The sequence below is a fragment of the Pristiophorus japonicus genome, unplaced genomic scaffold, assembly GCF_044704955.1.
Source record: "Pristiophorus japonicus isolate sPriJap1 unplaced genomic scaffold, sPriJap1.hap1 HAP1_SCAFFOLD_389, whole genome shotgun sequence".
Taxonomy (NCBI): Eukaryota; Metazoa; Chordata; class Chondrichthyes; family Pristiophoridae; genus Pristiophorus; species Pristiophorus japonicus.
Window position 1 is genome coordinate 233,633 of NW_027253750.1, and position 17,048 is coordinate 250,680.

The window sequence follows — 17,048 nt, forward strand, 5'->3', positions numbered from 1 at the left end:
GTCTGATTGGCCGGCTGGCGGTGATGGGCAGAGCGGCGCACCAATGGGCAGGCCGGCTGGGCGGGGCAGGGCGGAAGCGCAGGCCGCAGGCGCCGGCAGTCGGTCGGTCGGGCGGGCGGGAGGCAGGCAGCGGCGCCATGGGGAACCGCGGGATGGAGGACCTGATCCCGCTCGTCAACAAGCTGCAGGACGCCTTCAGCTCCATCGGACAGAGCTGCAACCTCGACCTGCCGCAGATCGCCGTGGTGGGCGGCCAGAGCGCCGGCAAGAGCTCGGTGCTGGAGAACTTCGTGGGCAGGTCAGGATAGGCCGGGGGCAGGGGGAGAGAGGGCCCCGGGGGCAGGGGGAGAGAGGGACAGGGGGAGAGAGGGCCCCGGGGGGCAGGGGGAGAGAGGGCCCCGGGGGGCAGGGGGAGAGAGGGACAGGGGGCAGGGGGAGAGAGGGCCCCGGGGGAGAGTGGGCCCCGGGGGAGAGTGGGACAGGGGGAGAGAGGGCCCCGGGGGGAGAGAGGGCCCCGGGGGAGAGAGGGCCCGGGGGGCAGGGGGAGAGAGAGGGACAGGGGGAGAGAGGGCCCCGGGGGAGAGAGGGCCCCGGGGGGAGAGAGGGCCCCGGGGGGAGAGAGGGACAGGGGGCAGGGGGAGAGAGGGACGAGTGGGCCCCGGGGGAGAGAGGGACAGGGGGCAGGGGGAGAGAGGGCCCCGGGGGGCAGGGGGAGAGAGGGCCCCGGGGGGAGAGAGGGCCCCGGGGGGAGAGAGGGCCCCGGGGGAGAGTGGGACAGGGGGAGAGAGGGCCCCGGGGACAGGGGGAGAGAGGGCCCCGGGGACAGGGGGAGAGAGGGCCCCGGGGGCAGGGGGAGAGAGGGCCCCGGGGGCAGGGGGAGAGAGGGCCCCGGGGGCAGGGGGAGAGAGGGCCCCGGGGGCAGGGGGAGAGAGGGCCCCGGGGACAGGGGGAGAGAGAGGCCCCGGGGACAGGGGGAGAGAGGGCCCCGGGGGGAGAGAGGGCCCCGGGGGGAGAGAGGGCCCCGGGGGGAGAGAGGGCCCCGGGGGGAGAGAGGGCCCCGGGGGAGAGAGGGCCCGGGGGGCAGGGGGAGAGAGGGCCCCGGGGGAGAGAGGGCCCCGGGGGAGAGAGGGACCCGGGGGAGAGAGGGACAGGGGGAGAGAGGGCCCCGGGGGGAGAGAGGGCCCCGGGGGGAGAGAGGGACAGGGGGCAGGGGGAGAGAGGGACGAGTGGGCCCCGGGGGAGAGAGGGACAGGGGGCAGGGGGAGAGAGGGACAGGGGGCAGGGGGAGAGAGGGCCCCGGGGGGCAGGGGGAGAGAGGGCCCCGGGGGAGAGAGGGCCCCGGGGGGAGAGAGGGCCCCGGGGGGAGAGAGGGCCCCGGGGGAGAGTGGGACAGGGGGAGAGAGGGCCCCGGGGACAGGGGGAGAGAGGGCCCCGGGGACAGGGGGAGAGAGGGCCCCGGGGGCAGGGGGAGAGAGGGCCCCGGGGGCAGGGGGAGAGAGGGCCCCGGGGACAGGGGGAGAGAGAGGCCCCGGGGACAGGGGGAGAGAGGGCCCCGGGGGGAGAGAGGGCCCCGGGGGAGAGAGGGCCCCGGGGGGAGAGAGGGCCCGGGGGGCAGGGGGAGAGTGGGCCCCGGGGGGCAGGGGGAGAGAGGGCCCCGGGGGAGAGAGGGACAGGGGGGCAGGGGGAGAGAGGGCCCCGGGGGGAGAGAGGGCCCCGGGGGGAGAGAGGGCCCCGGGGGGAGAGAGGGCCCCGGGGGGAGAGAGGGCCCGGGGGCAGGGGGAGAGAGGGCCCCGGGGGAGAGAGGGACAGGGGGGCAGGGGGAGAGAGGGCCCCGGGGGAGAGAGGGACAGGGGGGCAGGGGGAGAGAGGGCCCCGGGGGGAGAGAGGGCCCCGGGGGGAGAGAGGGCCCGGGGGGCAGGGGGAGAGAGGGCCCGGGGGGAGAGAGGGCCCCGGGGGGAGAGAGGGCCCGGGGGGCAGGGGGAGAGAGAGGGACAGGGGGAGAGAGGGCCCCGGGGACAGGGGGAGAGAGGGCCCCGGGGGGCAGGGGGAGAGAGGGCCCCGGGGGGCAGGGGGAGAGAGGGCCCCGGGGACAGGGGGAGAGAGGGCCCCGGGGGCAGGGGGAGAGAGGGACAGGGGGAGAGAGGGACAGGGGAGAGGGCTCGGGGGGCAGGGGGAGAGAGGGCCCGGGGGGAGAGAGGGCCCCGGGGGGAGAGAGGGCCCGGGGGGCAGGGGGAGAGAGAGGGACAGGGGGAGAGAGGGCCCCGGGGACAGGGGGAGAGAGGGCCCCGGGGACAGGGGGAGAGAGGGCCCCGGGGACAGGGGGAGAGAGGGCCCCGGGGACAGGGGGAGAGAGGGCCCCGGGGGCAGGGGGAGAGAGGGCCCCGGGGACAGGGGGAGAGAGGGCCCCGGGGACAGGGGAGAGAGGGCCCCGGGGACAGGGGGAGAGAGGGCCCCGGGGACAGGGGGAGAGAGGGCCCCGGGGACAGGGGGAGAGAGGGCCCCGGGGACAGGGGGAGAGAGGGCCCCGGGGACAGGGGGAGAGAGGGCCCCGGGGGCAGGGGGAGAGAGGGCCCCGGGGGCAGGGGGAGAGAGGGACAGGGGGAGAGAGGGCCCCGGGGGGAGAGAGGGCCCCGGGGGCAGGGGGAGAGAGGGCCCCGGGGGCAGGGGGAGAGAGAGGGACAGGGGGAGAGAGGGCCCCGGGGACAGGGGGAGAGAGGGACAGGGGGAGAGAGGGCCCCGGGGGGCAGGGGGAGAGAGGGCCCCGGGGGAGAGAGGGCCCCGGGGGAGAGAGGGCCCCGGGGGCAGGGGGAGAGAGGAGCCCGGGGGAGAGAGGGACAGGGGGAGAGAGGGCCCCGGGGGGCAGGGGGAGAGAGGGCCCCGGGGGGCAGGGGGAGAGAGGGCCCCGGGGGGCAGGGGGGGAGAGAGGGCCCCGGGGGGCAGGGGGAGAGAGAGGGCCCCGGGGGGCAGGGGGAGAGAGAGGGACAGGGGGAGAGAGGGCCCCGGGGGCAGGGGGAGAGAGGGCCCCGGGGGCAGGGGGAGAGAGGGACAGGGGGGCAGGGGGAGAGAGGGCCCCGGGGACAGGGGGGGAGAGAGGCCCGGGGACAGGGGGAGAGAGGGCCCCGGGGGCAGGGGGAGAGAGGGGACAGGGGGAGAGAGGGCCCCGGGGGCAGGGGGAGAGAGGGACAGGGGGAGAGAGGGCCCCGGGGACAGGGGGGGAGAGAGGCCCGGGGACAGGGGGGAGAGAGGGCCCCGGGGGCAGGGGGAGAGAGGGCCCCGGGAGCAGGGGGAGAGAGGGCCCCGGGGACAGGGGGAGAGAGGGACAGGGGGAGAGAGGGCCCCGGGGGCAGGGGGAGAGAGGGCCCCGGGGGCAGGGGGAGAGAGGGACAGGGGGAGAGAGGGCCCCGGGGGCAGGGGGGAGAGAGGGCCCCGGGGGCAGGGGGAGAGAGGGACAGGGGGAGAGAGGGCCCCGGGGGCAGGGGGAGAGAGGGGCAGGGGGAGAGAGGGCCCCGGGGGCAGGGGGAGAGAGGGCCCCGGGGGCAGGGGGAGAGAGGGCCCCGGGGGAGAGAGGGACAGGGGGAGAGAGGGCCCCGGGGACAGGGGGAGAGAGGGCCCCGGGGGCAGGGGGGAGAGAGGGCCCCGGGGGCAGGGGGAGAGAGGGACAGGGGGAGAGAGGGCCCCGGGGACAGGGGAGAGAGAGGGCCCCGGGGACAGGGGGGGAGAGAGGGCCCCGGGGGCAGGGGGAGAGAGGGCCCCGGGGGCAGGGGGAGAGAGGGCCCCGGGGGCAGGGGGAGAGAGGGCCCCGGGGGCAGGGGGAGAGAGGGCCCCGGGGGCAGGGGGAGAGAGGAACAGGGGGAGAGAGGGCCCCGGGGGCAGGGGGAGAGAGGGCCCCGGGGGAGAGAGGGACAGGGGGAGAGAGGGCCCCGGGGGCAGGGGGAGAGAGGGACAGGGGGAGAGAGGGCCCCGGGGGCAGGGGGAGAGAGGGGGCCCCGGGGACAGGGGGAGAGAGGGCCCCGGGGACAGGGGGAGAGAGGGCCCCGGGGACAGGGGGAGAGAGGGCCCCGGGGACAGGGGGAGAGAGGGCCCCGGGGACAGGGGGAGAGAGGGACAGGGGGAGAGAGGGACAGGGGGAGAGAGGGACAGGGGGAGAGAGGGACAGGGGGAGAGAGGGACCCGGGGGAGAGAGGGCCCCGGGGACAGGGGGAGAGAGGGCCCCGGGGACAGGGGGAGAGAGGGCCCCGGGGACAGGGGGAGAGAGGGCCCCGGGGACAGGGGGAGAGAGGGACAGGGGGAGAGAGGGACAGGGGGAGAGAGGGACAGGGGGAGAGAGGGACAGGGGGAGAGAGGGACAGGGGGAGAGAGGGACCCGGGGGAGAGAGGGCCCCGGGGACAGGGGGAGAGAGGGCCCCGGGGACAGGGGGAGAGAGGGCCCCGGGGACAGGGGGGGGAGAGAGGCCCGGGGACAGGGGGGGAGAGAGGCCCGGGGACAGGGGGGAAGAGAGGCCGGGGACAGGGGGGGGAGAGAGGCCCGGGGACAGGGGGGGGAGAGAGCCCGGGGACAGGGGGGGGAGAGAGGCCGGGGACAGGGGGGGGGAGAGAGGCCGGGGACAGGGGGGGGAGAGAGGCCGGGGACAGGGGGAGAGAGAGGCCGGGGACAGGGGGAGAGAGAGGCCGGGGACAGGGGGAGAGAGAGGCCGGGGACAGGGGGGGGAGAGAGGCCGGGGACAGGGGCGGAGAGGCCCGGGGCCGGTGTTTGGGGCCTCGGGCGGTGCCCCGACTCCCTCCCGCCGGACAGCAGCCGATGTGCGGCCCCGCCGCGACCTCGGGCCCTGACTTGGAGCCTGGCGGAGTGGGCCGCGGCCTGTTCCCTGCCGGCTAGAGGGCAAAATCCCCGGAGAATGATCCTGTCCGGGGTCCATTGGGGGGGAGTCAGAGGTGTCAACCCCTGGGGGTCAGGGGGCAGAGGTCAGCTGCTGGGGTTAGGTGTCAGTCCCGGGGGTGGGGGGGGGACAGAGGTTAGCTGCTGGGGTTAGGTGTCAATCCCTGGGGTCGGTGGTGGCAGGGGTCAGCCCCTGGGGTTGGAGGTTCAGAGGTCAGCTCCTGGGGTTAGGTGTCCACCCCTGGGATCGGTGGGGGGGGGCAGAGGTCAGCCCCTGAGGTTGGGGGTTAGGTGTCAGCCCCTGGGGCAGGGACCAAGGACCCTTGATTCAGCAACCCGTTTGTCAAGGGTCCTCATTGATCACGTGGAGTGCTGGAGCGTTGCTTTAACCCGGGTTCAACCGGGTGGCCATGCCTCCAGGAATCTCCGTGCACCCTCACGAACCGCCACCCCCCCCCAGCTGCTCCCACCGCCATGCCCGGCAGGTGTCTCCCCCTCCCCTCACGGTGCTCAGCTCTGGTCCCAGAGCAATGGATCTTGGCACCTCCATAGTCTCCGGATTCTAACTTTACTCCAGAGCTGAAGAATTTGGTGAAAGTCACATATCCCTGCTTACCCTATCACGACCCTTTTTAAAAGCTGTCAGGAAATCTTTTGATTTTCTCATCTCCAGCAGAAATGGTCCCGTCTCTCCAGCCCTCCTTGGAATAGTTTCCCATCTGTTGGGCAAAATGGTGAATCTACACTCTGCACTCTCTGTGGCTTTAATGTCCTTTCTATAATGTGCCCTGTACAAATTTATCATTGCCTCTTTACTCTTATGTGATGGCCCCTAGTTATAAAATGTCAATAGGCATTGGCCTTTTATGTGGTCTTAACTACCTTTAGTGCCTCTGGTTGTAGTGTCTCCCTCCTATTGCAAATGTAAGCAGTTTCTACACTGGAGTAATATTGCAGACAGCCCATTCTATTTAAACCAGTTGCTTCATTACTTAGAATTTACAGCACAGAAACAGGCCATTCGGCCTAACTGATCAATGCCGGTGGTTATGCTCCGTGTGAGCCTCCTCCCTGGTCTACTTCATCTTGCCCTGTCAGCATAATCTACTCCTTTCTCCCTCATGTGCTTATCTAGCTTCCCCATAAATGCATCTGTGCTATTTGTCTCAACCACTCCATGTGGTAGCGAGTTCCACATTCTCACCGCTCTCTGGAGTAAAGAAGTTTCTTCAGAATTCCCTATTAGTGAATATATTATATTTATGGCCAGTTTTGGTCTCCCTCGCAAGTGGAAGCATCTTCAAGAACAACGTCTACCCTACAAACCCTTTTGTAATTTTAGGTCTGAATTAGGTCCCCCATCAGCCTTCTCTTTTCTAGAGGAGGGTCCCAGCCTGCTCGGCCTTTCATTGAGACATGGAAGCTAGTTTTCACTTCCTTCCCATGGCCATGTTTGGGTTGGGAAACATACTGGACTGGATTTTCAGTTGTCTGTTGCCTTGGTTAGCGGCAAGAGGGGGCGTAATGGGAGCAGAAGAGGTTACTGACCAGGGAGTGCAGCTTTTCAACACCCCGAGCGCAAATTCATTGGAGGCAAACCAGTAGCGTCTGGCTGTTGGCAATCAGTGTGACCCTGGCGTCGATCCTGGTGCACCGCTCACGCTTGCTCCCGCTCGGTAAATTCGGTGTGGCCGCCTCATTTAGCAACGTTTGGAAAACCAGTGGGTCCAGGCTTGCAGAGTTGTTAACTGGCAGCTACTTAAAGGGATGAGAAAGCGCTTCCCTCGGAGGTCACAGTCAATGCAAGGTTTGCACACAACACTGTGTGTGAGTGAGCCTCCCGGTTTGCAGCGGCAGACAGACATAACAATACAGCTCGAAAATAAGTGATTTTGAAAACTTTAATGGGTGCATTACTGTGCCGTGCCTTTAAGACTCGGCTATTGCCGGGATCGGAGTTCGGCACATGCGCAGTGGGTCCGCAACGTTTACCGACCAAACTTCCGTTATGTCCCCCCCCCAGCTGTAGTGTGTAGGAACTGATTTATCACCCCTGTCAGCTCTTCAACCCATTCTGACGAATTTCTGGGCGGAGGGCGCAAATCTTTTCCAGGCGCTAAAATTACCGCTCCTCCTGGGTTGCCACCCCAAACAAGGCGCAACCAAATTTCTCTCCCACTTTATTCTCAATCTTCACAGAGCTTGCTTGGAAATGAACTTATGAGCAAGATAATACCAGAATCATGTGAACCTTTTATTAACTTGCTAGCTTTGTGTGGAATTGGAGAGTGTGCAGGGCTACGGGGAAAGGGCGGGGGAGTGGGACTAGCTGAAGTGCTCTTGCAGAGAGCCGGCACGGGTTGAATGGCCTCCTTCTGTGGTGTAACCATCTAGGATTCTCTTTGTTTGCCGCACTCCCACGTGGAGTAATGTGGGATGGTAGAATCTGATTTTCTTGGGTGTGGTCAGTATAGGGAGAATTCCACCTGTGACGATTTGTAGATAATAGCTTTGGGTATTGGGAACGCAACATCCAAATTTACAAATGAGACAAAAGTAGGGAGTGCGTTTAACTGAAGAGGATTGTGAACTACTTCAGGAGCACGTGGGTTGGATAGATGGCGGGTAGAATCCTCGAAAAATTACCGCGCAGAAGGGGGCCATTCACCCTCGAGTACTAGGTCCGTAGCCCTGTAGGTTACAGCTCTAAGTGCACGTACAAGTACTTGTTAAATGTGCTGAGGGTTTCTGTCTATCACCCTTTCAGGCAGTGAGTTCCAGACCTTCACCACCTCTGGGTGAATTTGTTTTCCTCATCTCCCCTCTAATCCTTCTACTAACGATTTTAAATTTATGCCCCCTGATTGTTGACCCCTCTGCTAAGGGAAATAGGTCCTTCCTGTCCACTCTATCTAGGCCCCTCATAATTTTATATACCTCGATTAAATCTCCTCTCAGCCTCCTTTGTTCCAAGGAAAACAAACTCAGCCTATCCAATCTTTCCTCACAGTTAAAATTCTCCAGTCCAGGCAATACACCTCATAAATCTCCTCTGTACCCTCTAGTGCAATCACATCCTTCCTGTAATGTGGTGACCAGAACTGCACGCAGTACTCCAGCTGTGGCCTAACTGGTTTTGTATACAGTTCCAGCATAACTTCCCTGCTCTTGTATTCTATGCCTCAGCTAATAAAGGAAAGCATTCCGTGTGCCTTTTTAACTACCAGCAGGCGGTAAAGAAGGCAAATGGTATGTTGGTCTTCATAGCGAGAGGATTTGAGTATAGGAGCAGGGAGGTCTTACTGCAGTTGTACAGGGCCTTGCTGAGGCCACACCTGGAATATTGTGTGCAGTTTTGGTCTCCTAATCTGAGGAAGGAAATTCTTGCTATTGAGGGAGTGCAGCGAAGGTTCACCAGACTGATTCCCGGGATGGCAGGACTGACATATGAGGAGAGACTGAATTGACTAGGCTTATATTTACTGGAGTTTAGAAGAATGAGAGGGGATCTCATTGATACATATAAAATTCTGACGGGATTGGACAGGTTAGATGCAGGAAGAATGCTCTCTATGTTGGGGCAGTCCAGAACCAGGGGTCACAGTCTAAGGATAAGGGGTAAGCCATTTAGGTCTGAGATGAGGAAAAACTTCTTCACCCAGAGAGTGGTGAACCTGTGGAATTCGCTGCTGCAGAGAGTTGTTGAGGCCAGTTCGTTGGATATATTCAAAAGGGAGTTAGATGTGGCCCTTACAGCTAAAGGGATCAAGGGGTATGGAGAGAAAGCAGGAATGGGGTACTGAAGTTGCATGATGAGCCATGAACCCGTTGAATGGTGGTGCAGGCTCGAAGGGCCGAATGGCCGACTCCTGCACCTATTTTCTATGTTTCTATGGTCTGCTACCTTTAAGGACCTGTGGACATGAACTCCAAGGTCCCTCTGTTCCTCTACGTTTCTCGGTGTCGTACCATTTACTGTGTATTCCCTTGCTTTGTTGCATCTTCCCAATGCATTACCTCACACTTCTCCGGATTGAATTCCATTTCCCACTTTTCTGCCCAATGTTTCTTCCTGCCGTCTACAGCTTTCTTCATTATCAACCACACCGCCAATTTTTGTATCATTTACAAACTTCTTTATCATGCCCCCTACATTTAAGTATAAATCATTAATATATAGTTTTAATGTGGGGTATTGATGAACTCTAAATGGTAAAACTTTAAACGGTTTAGAGGAAGAGAGACTTGGGGAAAGAGAAAGGATGCTGTGCCTGGGCAAGGGTGTGGATCCAATGTGCCAGGCTTTAGTTATAAGGAGCGATGAGCAGGTTAAGGGGTGTCTCAAATAATGAGGGGTTTCGATGAGAATCAGGGGAAACTATCCACTGGTTGGCAGATTGGTAACAACCGCGTAAATTTAAGATCATCAAAAGATCGAAGAGAGAGGTTAGAGATTTATTGCACATAGGACGTGGAGATTAAAGCCCCCATCACCAAATCCCTCTCCCTGCTCTGTCTCATCACACGTCACCCTCACACGGAGACAGGGCCGACATGAACCTCTGGGGGCTCCGTGCAGCATCTGTCACTCCCTCAGGATCAACAGACTGCTCCAGGGAACAAATAACTGCAGCTTACACTTTACAGCGCTGGTCTCGGGCCACCTCTTCCCTCTCTCCCTCCCTCCCAGCACGGCCTGTGTCAGTACGCAATCCTCTGCAAGTCTCTGAATCTTCAATCATATATACATTCAGCCTCCTCTTAACACCGAGACCACTCTCAGGAATCCTCAGCCTGATCCACCTCTGGGCACTGCTTTAGTGGCAGAGACCCCGACATTAAACAAGGGCTCGGATCCAGACAGCAGCAGGGCCGGCTGAGAGAGGGCTGAAAAGCAGCAAGTACTCAAGGTGGAGTTGAGCAACAAGAAAGAATGAGGAAGACTAGGTGTGGGGGAAATTAGGAGAATGCCCGAGACCAGAGGAGAGAGTTAAAGATGCTGAACGTGTACAGACCTACCTCAACACAGCAACACCAAAACAGCTCAGCACCATCCAATTAGGCCCAGCCCCTGCCAATTCCACATAGTCCTCACTTCTTTCACAAATATCTATCCACTTTCATTTTAATAGCCAGCATAGCTTCCTCCTCTGGTGTTCCTGCTAGTTTTCCATGTGGGTCACTGAACACATCGCTGGGGCGATGCGGGGTCGGGGGGGGTGAAGGGGCTCGGGGAGGGGAGGGGCCTGGTGAGGAACGGGGGAGGGGGCGGATTGTAATTAATACCCGTCGTGCCGTGCGGTGAAAGGGGATGTGGTTTCGGTGCGATATTGTGACCAGCAGGCGATACTCACTGGGAAATGTTTCACCATATTTTGAGAAGCCAGTTTGTTAAATACTCTCCTTCACCATTGGTGAACCCAGCCCTGTAACAATCTGCATAGGCCCCTCCCCTAACCCCCCCCCCCAAACACACCCTGACCTCCCCCCCCCCCCCCCCCCAAACACACCCTGACCCCCCCCCCAACACACCCTGACCCCCCCCAACACACCCTGACCCCCCCCAACACACCCTGACCCCCCCCAACACACCCTGACCCCCCCCAACACACCCTGACCCCCCCAACACACCCTGACCCCCCCCAACACACCCTGACCCCCCCCAACACACCCTGACCCCCCCCAACACACCCTGACCCCCCCCAACACACCCTGACCCCCCCCAACACACCCTGACCCCCCCCAACACACCCTGACCCCCCCCAACACACCCTGACCCCCCCCAACACACCCTGACCCCCCCCAACACACCCTGACCCCCCCCAACACACCCTGACCCCCCCCAACACACCCTGACCCCCCCCAACACACCCTGACCCCCCCCAACACACCCTGACCCCCCCCAACACACCCTGACCCCCCCCAACACACCCTGACCCCCCCCAACACACCCTGACCCCCCCCAACACACCCTGACCCCCCCCAACACACCCTGACCCCCCCCAACACACCCTGACCCCCCCCAACACACCCTGACCCCCCCCAACACACCCTGACCCCCCCCAACACACCCTGACCCCCCCCAACACACCCTGACCCCCCCCAACACACCCTGACCCCCCCAACACACCCTGACCCCCCCCAACACACCCTGACCCCCCCCAACACACCCTGACCCCCCCCAACACACCCTGACCCCCCCCAACACACCCTGACCCCCCCCAACACACCCTGACCCCCCCCAACACACCCTGACCCCCCCCAACACACCCTGACCCCCCCCAACACACCCTGACCCCCCCCAACACACCCTGACCCCCCCCAACACACCCTGACCCCCCCCAACGACCCCCCCCAACACACCCTGACCCCCCCCAACACACCCCTGACCCCCCCCAACACACCCTGACCCCCCCAAACACCCCTGACCCCCCCCAACACACCCTGACCCCCCCCAACACACCTGACCCCCCCCAACACACCCTGACCCCCCCCAACACCCTGACCCCCCCCAACACACCCTGACCCCCCCCAACACACCCTGACCCCCCCAACACACCCTGACCCCCCCCAACACACCCTGACCCCCCCCAACACACCCTGACCCCCCCCAACACACCCTGACCCCCCCAACACACCCTGACCCCCCCAACACACCCTGACCCCCCCCAACACACCCTGACCCCCCCCAACACACCCTGACCCCCCCCAACACACCCTGACCCCCCCCAACACACCCTGACCCCCCCCAACACACCCTGACCCCCCCCAACACACCCTGACCCCCCCAACACACCCTGACCCCCCACACACCCTGACCCCCCCAACACACCCTGACCCCCCCCAACACACCCTGACCCCCCCCAACACACCCTGACCCCCCCCAACACACCCTGACCCCCCCACACACCCTGACCCCCCCCAACACACCCTGACCCCCCCAACACACCCTGACCCCCCCCCAACACAACCTGACCCCCCCAACACAACCTGACCCCCCCCCAACACAACCTGACCCCCCCCCCAACACAACCTGACCCCCCCCCAACACAACCTGACCCCCCCCCAACACAACCTGACCCCCCCCCAACACAACCTGACCCCCCCCCCCAACACAACCTGACCCCGCCCCCAACACAACCTGACCCCCCCCCCCAACACACCCTGACCCCCCCCCAACACACCTGACCCCCCCCCAACACACCCTGACCCCCCCACAACACACCCTGACCCCCCCCCCCCAACACACCCTGACCCCCCCCCCACCAACACACCCTGACCCCCCCCACAACACACCCTGACCCCCCCCACAACACACCCTGACCCCCCCCACAACACACCCTGACCCCCCCCCACAACACACCCTGACCCCCCAACACACCCTGACCCCCCCCCCCAACACACCCTGACCCCCCAACACACCCTGACCCCCCAACACACCCTGACCCCCCCAACACACCCTGACCCCCCAACACACCCTGACCCCCCCAACACACCCTGACCCCCCCAACACACCCTGACCCCCCCCAACACACCCTGACCCCCCCAACACACCCTGACCCCCCCCCCCAACACACCCTGACCCCCCCCCCAACACACCCTGACCCCCCCCCCCCAACACACCCTGACCCCCCCCCCCCAACACACCCTGACCCCCCCCCCCAACACACCCTGACCCCCCCCCCCAACACACCCTGACCCCCCCCCCCCAACACACCCTGACCCCCCCCCCCCAACACACCCTGACCCCCCCCCCCCCCCCTCACATCACATCCCCCCCCCCCCCCCCCCCATTGCAGCCCTTCGACTGTCAGGAAAAACATCATCTGTAACCAAGTTTTGGCATCTCTGCTTCGTACTTTAATCCGTTAACTGCTGCTCTGTTGCTTCAGGTCCAGTTACTGAGAGCAAAGGGATGATAACTCCCTGGACCCAGTACGGAATAATGAGTATATCTAGAGTGAAGGGGAATATACTCCTGCTTCTGTACATGGGGCAAGTGTTCTCGTCTCCCTGCTGTTTCTTGTATATGGGTCCTGTCGCAGTTATTGGCAATTCCTGAGTGTCGCCAATCCGTGGAGGAAATGCTCATGGCTCTCTCCTACTTGCAGGGATTTCCTTCCTCGTGGCTCTGGGATTGTTACTCGCCGGCCGCTCGTTCTACAGCTCATCAATGCAAAAACGGGTAAGTGTGTCTCTGGCTCTGGCCACGGGGTGGGACAGCAGTGTGTGGGGCCGTTCACTCACCTACAACTGTAGCCTGGATTGCTTGAGGTCTGGTTGGGCCCTCATAAAGCTCGAGAGTGCAGCCGACACGGGTCGCTGTTGCACAATCGATACTCCACTAACCATGTCTCGGCATCTCTGGCAACAGTCTCGCTGCATTGTGAAGCAGTCGGTGGGACTTTGGTCGGTGTTTTTGAACGAGCCAGAGTCCTGGTGTCTTTGTCTGAAGGGTCCTATTGCAGAGCACATTGTCCTCGGGCTCTAACTGCACCCATGTAACGGTTTGCTTTCTCCTGCAGAACATGCCGAGTTTCTGCACTGCAAAGGGAAGAAATTTACCGATTTTGATGAGGTACGGCAGGAAATCGAAGCTGAGACGGACAGAGTTACAGGGAACAATAAAGGCATCTCGTCAATCCCCATCAACCTTAGAGTGCATTCTCCACATGGTGAGTGAGGTCTTCAAACTGCTCAGTACATCATCAAACACACTCCCTCGCAATCGAGGAAGACTTGCTTCCACTCTTAACATGAGTCCTTAGATGGCCGAACAGCCCAATACGAGAGCCACCGTCCCTGTCACAGGTGGGACATACAGTGGTTGAGGGAAAGAGAGGGTGGGACAGGTTTGCCGCAGGCTCCTTCTGCCTGCGCTTGGTCTCTGCATACTCTCGGAGATGAGACTCGAGGTACTCAGCGCCCTCCTGGATGCACTTCCTCCACTTAGGGCAGTCTTTGGCCAGGGACTCCAGGTGTCGGTGGGGATGTTGCACTTTATCAGGGAGGCTTTGCGGGTGTCCTTGTAACGTTTCCTCTGCCCACCTTTGGCTCGTTTGCCATGAAAGAGTTCCGAGTAGAGCGCTTGCTTTGGGAGTCTCGAGTCTGGCATGCGTATAACGTGGCCTGCCCAGCGGAGCTGATCAAGTGTGGTCAGTGCTTCGATGCGGGGGATGTTGGCCTGATCGAGAACACTGACGTTGGTGCGTCTGTCCTCCCAGGGGACTTGCAGGATCTTGCGGAGACATCGTTGGTGGTATTTCTCCAGCGATACCAGAACACTGTGACTGCATGGCAGGGTCAAACCTTCTAACTGTGCATGACAGCTTCCTACACAGGTCACAATGTGGCGAGGGTGCAGTCTTCACTGAGAGTTGGTTGTTCAGGACAGTGCTGCGATCTTTCGAAGGGTTCGAGCCAGATTGAGGAAGATGACGGTTATTTGAGACATTGCAGAATAGGAGTGGTGTTTAGAAGCTGTGATCTCTTTCTCTGTATTTACTGTGTAGTCACTGGTTCAACCAGTAAACTGGGAGGTGTCAACGTTGAATCTGCACGAGCTCCGAGGGAGCAGTGTCCGCAGGTACTCACGGTTGGTTCAGGGTCTTGTAGGTCACACCGGGTCCAGAGAGTACAGGCAGAACCAACCCCGGCCCGTCTCGCCCCCCCCCCCCCCCCCCCCCCCCACCCACACCTCGGCCTGCTCTCGCCCCCCACCCACACCCCGGCCCGCTCCCGCCCCCCACCCCGGCCCGCTCTGGCCCCCCCCCCCCCGGCCCGCTCTCGCCCCCCCCCCCCCCCCCCGGCCCGCTCTCGCCCCGCTCTCACCCCCACCCCGGCCTGCTCTCGCCCCCACCCCCACCCCGGCCCGCTCTCGCCCCGCTCTCGCCCCCACCCCAGCCCGCTCTGGCCCCCACCCCCACCCCGGCCCGTCTCGCCCCCCCCCCCGGCCCGCTCTCGCCCCCACCCCCACCCCAGCCCGCTCTCGCCCCCATCCCGGCCTGCTCTGGCCCCCCCCCACCCCCATCCCGGCCCGCTCTCGCCCCCCCCCCCCCCCCCCCCCCCCCCCGGCCTGCTCTCGCCCCCCCCCCCCCCCGCCTGCTCTCGCCCCCACCCCCACCCCGGCCCGCTCTCGCCCCGCTCTCGCCCCCACCCCGGCCTGCTCTGGCCCCCCCCACCCCCATCCCGGCCTGCTCTCGCCCCCCCCCCCCCCCCCCCCCCCGGCCTGCTCTCGCCCCCACCCCCACCCCGGCCTGCTCTCGCCCCCACCCCCACCCCGGCCTGCTCTGGCCCGCCCCCACCCCCACCCCAGCCTGCTCTGGCCCGCCCCCACCCCCACCCCGGCCCGCTCTCGCCCCCACCCCCCCCCCCGGCCTGCTCTCGCCCCCCCCCCCCCCCCCCGGCCCGCTCTCGCCCCCCCCCCCCCAGCCCGCTCTCGCCCCGCTCTCGCCCCCACCCCGGCCTGCTCTCGCCCCCACCCCCCCCCCCGGCCTGCTCTCGCCCCCCCCCCCCCCCGGCCTGCTCTCGCCCCCCCCCCCCCCGGCCTGCTCTCGCCCCCCCCCCCCCCCCCCCAGCCTGCTCTCGCCCCGCTCTCGCCCCCACCCCGGCCTGCTCTCGCCCCCCACCCCGGCCTGCTCTCGCCCCCCCCCCCCACCCCGGCCTGCTCTGGCCCGCCCCCACCCCCACCCCGGCCCGCTCTCGCCCCCACCCCCCCCCCGGCCTGCTCTCGCCCCCCCCCCCCCCGGCCCGCTCTCGCCCCCCCCCCCCCCCCAGCCCGCTCTCGCCCCGCTCTCGCCCCCACCCCGGCCTGCTCTCGCCCCCACCCCCCCCCGGCCTGCTCTCGCCCCCCCCCCCCCCCGGCCTGCTCTCGCCCCCCCCCCCCCCCCCCAGCCTGCTCTCGCCCCGCTCTCGCCCCCACCCCGGCCTGCTCTCGCCCCCACCCCCTCCCCGGCCTGCTCTCGCCCCCCCCCCCCCCCGGCCCGCTCTCGCCCCCACCCCGGCCTGCTCTGGCCTCCCCCCACCCCCACCCCGGCCGCTCTCGCCCCCCACCCCGGCCTGCTCTCGCCCCCACCCCCTCCCCGGCCTGCTCTCGCCCCCCCCCGCTCTCGCCCCGCTCTCGCCCCCACCCCGGCCTGCTCTCGCCCCCACCCCCACCCTGGCCCGCTCTCGCCCCCACCCCCACCCCGGCCCGCTCTCGCCCCCACCCCGGCCTGCTCTCGCCCCCCCCCCCCAGCCCGCTCTCGCCCCGCTCTCGCCCCCACCCCGGCCTGCTCTCGCCCCCACCCCCACCCCGGCCTGCTCTCGCCCCGCTCTCGCCCCCACCCCGGCCCGCTCTCGCCCCCACCCCCACCCCGGCCCGCTCTCGCCCCCACCCCCACCCCGGCCTGCTCTCGCCCCCACCCCCACCCCGGCCCGCTCTCGCCCCCACCCCGGCCTGCTCTCGCCCCACCCCGCCCCCACCCCGGCCGCTCTCGCCCCCACCCCCACCCCGGCCCGCTCTCGCCTCCTACCCCCACCCCCACCTCGGCCTGCTCTCGCCCCCCACCCCGGCCTGCTCTCGCCCCCCCCCCCCCCCCCCCCCCCCCGCCCGCTCTCGCCCCCACCCCCACCCCGGCCTGCTCTCGCCCCCACCCCCACCCCGGCCCGCTCTCGCCCCCACCCCGGCCTGCTCTCGCCCCCGCCCCCACCCCGGCCTGCTCTCGCCCCCGCCCCCACCCCGGCCTGCTCTCGCCCCCGCCCCCCACCCCGGCCTGCTCTCGCCCCCCACCCGGCCTGCTCTCGCCCCCCCCCCCCCGGCCCGCTCTCGCCCCCACCCCCACCCCGGCCTGCTCTCGCCCCCCCCCCCGGCCCGCTCTCGCCCCCACCCCCACCCCGGCCTGCTCTCGCCCCCCCCCCCCCCCGGCCTGCTCTCGCCCCCCCCCCCCCCCGGCCCGCTCTCGCCCCCACCCCCACCCCGGCCTGCTCTCGCCCCCCCCCCCCCCGGCCCGCTCTCGCCCCCACCCCCACCCCGGCCTGCTCTCGCCCCCACCCCCACCCCGGCCCGCTCTCGCCCCCCCGGCCCGCTCTCGCCCCCACCCCCACCCCGGCCTGCTCTCGCCCTCCCCCCACCCCGGCCTGCTCTCGCCACCCCCCCACCCCCACCCCGGCCGCTCTCGCCCCCCACCCCAGC

At 66.3% G+C, this 17,048-nt stretch overlaps 1 protein-coding gene across 1 annotated transcript in view; it reads left to right on the plus strand.

The window, feature by feature from the left end:
• The first annotated feature begins 88 nt into the window (after window positions 1-88).
• dnm3b (dynamin 3b) overlaps window positions 89-17,048 on the plus strand; it is a 28,364-nt gene continuing 11,404 nt past the window's right edge. Inside the window, exons 1-3 of the mRNA XM_070872936.1 lie at window positions 89-298; window positions 12,988-13,061; window positions 13,402-13,551. Of these exons, the coding sequence (XP_070729037.1) occupies window positions 138-298; window positions 12,988-13,061; window positions 13,402-13,551 (385 nt within the window). The 5' untranslated portion in view covers window positions 89-137. The remainder of the gene's footprint in view (window positions 299-12,987; window positions 13,062-13,401; window positions 13,552-17,048) is intronic.